General features: G+C 44.8%; 3 protein-coding genes across 4 annotated transcripts; 2 read left to right on the forward strand and 1 right to left on the reverse strand.

Moving 5' to 3' along the window:
* The first annotated feature begins 1,170 nt into the window (after positions 1-1,170).
* LOC6501182 (cytochrome c1, heme protein, mitochondrial) lies at positions 1,171-2,396 on the forward strand. Its single transcript, XM_001954674.3, has one exon. It carries the CDS (start codon positions 1,322-1,324, stop codon positions 2,351-2,353), a length of 1,032 nt encoding a protein of 343 aa, XP_001954710.1. The 5' UTR covers positions 1,171-1,321; the 3' UTR covers positions 2,354-2,396.
* A 49-nt stretch (positions 2,397-2,445) lies between these two features.
* LOC6501183 (guanosine-3',5'-bis(diphosphate) 3'-pyrophosphohydrolase MESH1) lies at positions 2,446-3,243 on the forward strand. Its single transcript, XM_001954675.4, has 3 exons — positions 2,446-2,549; positions 2,608-3,041; positions 3,103-3,243. Exons 2-3 carry the CDS (start codon positions 2,619-2,621, stop codon positions 3,217-3,219), a joined length of 540 nt encoding a protein of 179 aa, XP_001954711.1. The 5' UTR covers positions 2,446-2,549; positions 2,608-2,618; the 3' UTR covers positions 3,220-3,243.
* Positions 3,237-4,799, reverse strand: LOC6499401 (probable phosphoserine aminotransferase). Of its 2 annotated transcripts, none has more exons than XM_001954676.4 (3): positions 4,548-4,799; positions 3,684-4,360; positions 3,237-3,625 (listed from the first exon to the last, which is right to left on the reverse strand). In XM_001954676.4, exons 1-3 carry the CDS (start codon positions 4,590-4,592, stop codon positions 3,253-3,255), a joined length of 1,095 nt encoding a protein of 364 aa, XP_001954712.3. In that variant the 5' UTR covers positions 4,593-4,799; the 3' UTR covers positions 3,237-3,252. The 2 variants fall into 2 exon arrangements, with proteins under 2 accessions (XP_001954712.3, XP_044570030.1); XM_044714095.1 differs by having other exon boundaries at positions 3,684-4,404; positions 4,481-4,690.
* Positions 4,800-5,335: the final 536 nt, after the last annotated feature.

Consider the following 5,335-nt stretch of genomic DNA (forward strand, 5'->3'; position numbering starts at 1 on the left):
AAAAAGACTGGGTGGAAAAACATTTCTCAGGGGTGACTTTACAGAACTATCTCTCACTTAAAAGTTATAGAGTTTTTCGAAACTTTTTCAAATTAAAAATTTGTCTAATTTCTAATAAAATAAATATTTGTAACCCCTATTTTCTTTAAAAGTCTGGGAAAGTATATCTTTAGGGTGACTTTTATCCCGCATGATAGTTTTTTCATTCTGTTAGATACTCTAGACATTTGAGATATTTTTCCCCTAAAACCCTATTTCCGAATAAAAAATATCTTCAGACTGCGCCCATGGCTTTTGGGCCGTTTTGGAAAAGCTGGCTGGGCCTGACTTTGACGATTTCGTGGTCACACAGTGTGAAGAATGGCTAGGAAATATTGTATGCACCGTTGTTTGGTGGGCTGTTACAGATTTACAGATTACTGCGCCAGATAACAAATGAAAGTGCCCTGGCATTTGTATTTTTCTATTTTAGTTTTGTTGTTTTTGTTTTTGGCTGCTCCGGTCGCTGGGCAGGAAAGAAATGCCAGAAGGAACTGATGGCTTACAACAAGAGAAAGAAAAACGTCGACTCAACCTTTTAGGCCGTAAAGAATAACAGCAATTTGGGTGGGTTTTATTTTACATACACGATGCTTTATGGAGAAAGATCGTGGATAAGAATCCGACTGAGTTGGGGTTTATTTGGAAGAAAGCTCTAAAGATAAAGGCCTTTGACATCCTGCATTGTTTGAGGGGGAAATCGAATTAATTCTTAAGAAAAATTGACAATTGCACAAAAGGACATTCCATAGAAATGGTAAAAAGGTATATTCTGCTAATAGGTTTTCTAAAATTATCTTGTAATAATGTAATTACTCTGAAATATTACAATTTAACACTAAGATCAGCATACTAATTAAGGAAATATTGAAAACTGAGAAAATTAATAAACTGAACCCAAGCTTATTTCGAATTCAAAAACAGGAAACGGAAATGCAACCATAATCGAACCAATTAGTGATGGTCTCCAGTAGCGTTTGTTTCGATTAATTTATATAGTCTGCAACCTGTATAGGCTGATGTTTTATTATGCTTAAATAATAAAGTTAAACAAAAGAAACCCATAAGATAAGTAAATCAAAAATCGGAACAGGCCTAACCTTACAATTCACATGATAGAAAATGGAGTGCCTATTGATGTCCCAAACTTTTTGCCTTGTGGCAACTCTAGACACTGTTGCACACATTGTTTTCTTTTTTGACAACTCTCAACTTTAGTAAGTGAGCTCTGTCATCTACAAAATTAACGAAACAGGGCTGAACGAGACAACAGTAATCCAACATGACCGGGAAATTGCGGAGCCTCGGCTTGAAGCTGTTCCAGAAGGCCAAGGGTGGATTCAACTGGACATCGGTGCGTCCAAAGGCTAGCTTACCTGGGCGCACATTTTTCGCCGGACGTCCCAAATTACTGGGTGCCCTGGGAGTCTTAGCCGGAGGGGCAGGACTCCTGATCTACGCCTTGGAGGCGAGCGTTGATGCCTCTTCAGATTGCGTCCATCCGCCGCACCAGGACTGGAATCATACAGGATTGCTGGCTGCCCTGGACAAGGAGAGTGTGCGCCGTGGTTATTTTGTTTACAAGGAGGTGTGCTCCAGTTGCCACTCGCTACAATACATAGCCTATCGCAACCTGGTCGGGGTATGCATGACCGAGTCGGAGGCCAAATCGGAGGCAGAGGGAATCACCGTCAAGGACGGACCAAATGAGGAGGGAAACTATTTCGATCGTCCGGGGAAGCTATCCGATCACTTTCCATCCCCGTACCCCAACGAGGATGCGGCCCGTTCCGCGAACAACGGCGCCTATCCGCCGGATTTGAGCTACATCGTGTCAGCTCGCAAGGGAGGCGAGGATTATGTCTTTGCACTGCTCACGGGATACTGTGAACCGCCAGCTGGTTTCACTTTGCGCGACGGGCAGTACTTTAATCCATACTTTTCGGGAGGTGCCATTTCCATGGGAAAGGTAATTGACAACGAAGTGGTCAGTTATGCCGATGAGAATGTGGCTGCCTCCGCTGCGCAAATAGCCAAGGATGTGGTTACCTTCTTGAAGTGGACTTCTGAACCGGAATCTGATGAACGCCGGCTGCTGCTTATCAAGGTGGTTCTTATGTCAGCGTTTTTGATAGCAATGTCCTATTACATCAAACGACATAAGTGGTCAGCGCTAAAGTCACGCAAAATCTTCTACATTCCGGAGTTGGAGCGCCAAGCTGCCCAGGCGGCCAGAGAAGCCGAGCTGGCTGCTAAAAAGGCCGAAAGCGACCAGTGCAACAGATGCGAGAACAAGAATACTGACAAAGATTAGTTTTATATACCTTACAATAAAGGTTTTTAAATTTATACTGCAAGCGCGGGCTCTTATCGTTTTTTATCGATAACAGGTTCAGGGCTGGTGCCGTAGAAAGGTGTATCGTTGTCCAACACTTGGTCAGCTGTTGGTGTTTACATTTTTTAATAAATAAAATAAACCGGCAAAGCTACATATTTTGATATTTGAATAGGTATTGTTCCTATTTTTATCCTGATATATACCTGGTTTAAGCTTCTTTTCTATCTCAGAGGGTAAAACAATGACAACATATCCTTCTCGCAAATTCATGGAATGCCTGCAATATGCGGCTCTGAAACATCGGGAGCAAAGACGAAAGGACCCCCAGGAAACGCCGTATGTCAATCATGTCATAAATGTGAGCACCATTCTGTCCGTGGAGGCATGCATCACGGATGAGGCTGTTCTCATGGCAGCTCTCCTTCACGATGTGGTTGAGGATACGGACGCCACGTTTGTGGATGTGGAGGAACTCTTTGGTGCCGATGTTTGTGGTTTAGTACGGGAGGTGACCGATGACAAGTCGTTGGAGAAGCAGGAGCGAAAGCGGCTGCAAATTGTCAATGCATCCAAGTCCAGTTGCCGGGCTAAACTCATCAAATTGGCCGATAAGCTGGATAACCTAAGGGATCTGCAGGTTAACACGCCCAAGGGATGGACAGAGGTGGGACTGTTAACGTAAACATTATGGAACAAGTAATATAATTGTACATCCCTCTTATCAGGAACGCCGTGAGCAGTACTTTATTTGGGCCAAACAGGTGGTTGACAACCTGCGAGGAACCAACGTCAACCTGGAACTGAAGTTGGACGAGATCTTCCGACAACGTGGTCTTTTGTAAACCAAAAAACAAATCAATTAGATAAGAAAGGTCCTAATTTTTATTGTTTTTGTAAAATGCCAGCATGAGATTGGCCAACTTTTGGGTTTCTGCCAGCGTAACAGCGTTGTAAAGTGAGGCACGTATGCCACCCACAGAACGATGGCCTTTTAACTGGATCATACCCTCTGCTTCCGCTTTGGCCAGGAACTCCTTTTCCAGGGCATCGTCACCAGCAGCACTACCGATCCTAAATGGTACGTTCATTCGTGAGCGCACATTCGTATCTACAGGGCAGTAGAAGAAGCCTTCGGACTGATCGATAATGTCATAGATAAGCTTGGATTTGGCAGCGGACTGCTTCTCCATGCCGGCTATGCCGCCATTGGTCTTGATCCACTTGAAAACCAGGCCCATTACGTAGATGCTGAAAGGGAGAATTATAAAAAGAATGCAGAAAGTAAGATAATATCAAGAACAATTACCCGAACGTGGGAGGAGTGTTGAGCAGTGAGCTGTTCTTGTCCATCAGCTCAAAGTTCAGGATGGAGGGTGTGGTCTTCAGATGCTTGCCAATTAGGTCTTCCCTGACAATGATTACTGTTGTGCCCGCGGGTCCTATGTTCTTCTGGGCTCCCGCAAAGATGACACCAAACTTGCTGACATCGAAGGGGCGCGAGAGGAAATTGGACGACATGTCGGCCACCAGCGGAACACCTTCCGGAACTTCGGGAATAAAATCGAATTCCACGCCCTCGACTGTTTCATTGTCGCAGTAGTAGACGTACGATGCTTTCGGATCCAATTGCCAGGTGCTTTGTCTGGGAACGGTCGTGTACTTGGCCAGCTTGGGAATCACGGCATTCACTTTTCCGTACTGAGCCGCTTCCTTGGCGGCTTTCGATGACCACGACCCAGTGATAACATAATCAGCACTGCCAGTAATCCCGATCAAGTTGAGAGCAACTGCAGCAAACTGTCCGGTGCCACCGCCCTGCATCAGGAGGATTTTGTAGTTGCTGGGGACATTGAGGAGCTCCCGAAGATCGTTGATGGCCGTTTCCTGGATTTTCCCGTAATTGCTGGAGCGATGGGACATTTCCATGACCGATATCCCGCTGCCATTGCAGTTAAGGAGGTTGGCCTGTACTTCTTTCAGAACCTAACCGAACAAAAGGGCATATGCCAGGTAAGTTGAGCGGAAAACTAAGGTTATAAAACACTTAATAAGCATTTAATTTAAAAAGAGAGCTTCTACAAGTTTATACTCTCTTTTCCTTACAGACAATTGAACGTTATGGGCTGTAACCCAAACCCTTCTCCCTGGTACATCATGCCATACTACTGACCTCTTCGGGCAATTTGGCTGGACCGGCGGCGAAATTGATAACCATCCTGGTGCGTGAATCTGTTGGAATCTCTGGTGAACCTCTCTGGAAAGTTGCTAAACGTGAACTGAAAGTGTTGAGCTGCCGGCAATCGCTGATAAACGAAGCACAGCCAGACGACGGAGAGCAACAAGTCACTTTGCAATAAAACAAAACGCGTGCTGAAAAACAGACTCGTCCGACTGGACAACGAACTCGAGCCGTCCAGGAGCGCATTCTTCGCTGCTCTGGGGGATTTACTGCTCCCTCTTAGGTTTAAGGCACACCCCTGGGTGTTCGGCGAAGCCAGACAAAGACAGCCGGCGCGGCGAATTCGATCAAAACAAGTCGCCAGACCGCAGTCGAATGCAACGCACGAAAACAACCCGCCCAGTTCTGGCCCCATGGCCCCCCATTCTACTACTTGTACCCCCCATTTTGCCAAATCGCGTGGGTTGCCAGGCACATTTCAATGGAACAGCAATAACAACTGGACTCGCAGCCGGGTAAACAAGCTATCGAAAGTTAGAATGCGCTTACATGCTTACAGTAGAGATTCCTGAAAAGTAACAGCTTCTATTTTTTTGAATTTTCAAAGGGAATTCTTTTTTAAACTGATACCAGTTGTTTCTACAGAAAAAAATAATCATTAAGGAAGAATATGTCGCTGCGGTTGTGATAGTTCAAGTATATATGTACAATAATGAATTCTAATATTAGAAATTCCGGTCTTATGATATAATATTTAAATTGCGAAACTCAATTTGCGA

The sequence above is a fragment of the Drosophila ananassae genome, chromosome 2L, assembly GCF_017639315.1.
Source record: "Drosophila ananassae strain 14024-0371.13 chromosome 2L, ASM1763931v2, whole genome shotgun sequence".
Taxonomy (NCBI): Eukaryota; Metazoa; Arthropoda; class Insecta; order Diptera; family Drosophilidae; genus Drosophila; species Drosophila ananassae.

Bases quoted from the DNA above. Each gene is read 5' to 3' on its own strand.
- LOC6501182 (XM_001954674.3), top strand. From the start codon at position 1,322: ATGACCGGGAAATTGCGGAGCCTCGGCTTGAAGCTGTTCCAGAAGGCC.
- LOC6501183 (XM_001954675.4), top strand. From the start codon at position 2,619: ATGACAACATATCCTTCTCGCAAATTCATGGAATGCCTGCAATATGCG. The intron at 3,042-3,102 runs GTGGGACTGTTA...CCCTCTTATCAG, and splicing joins CGCCCAAGGGATGGACAGAG to GAACGCCGTGAGCAGTACTT.
- LOC6499401 (XM_001954676.4), bottom strand. From the start codon at position 4,592: ATGGTTATCAATTTCGCCGCCGGTCCAGCCAAATTGCCCGAAGAG. The intron at 4,361-4,547 runs GTCAGTAGTATG...TTGTTCGGTTAG, and splicing joins CAGCCAAATTGCCCGAAGAG to GTTCTGAAAGAAGTACAGGC. The intron at 3,626-3,683 runs GTAATTGTTCTT...TCTCCCTTTCAG, and splicing joins AACACTCCTCCCACGTTCGG to CATCTACGTAATGGGCCTGG.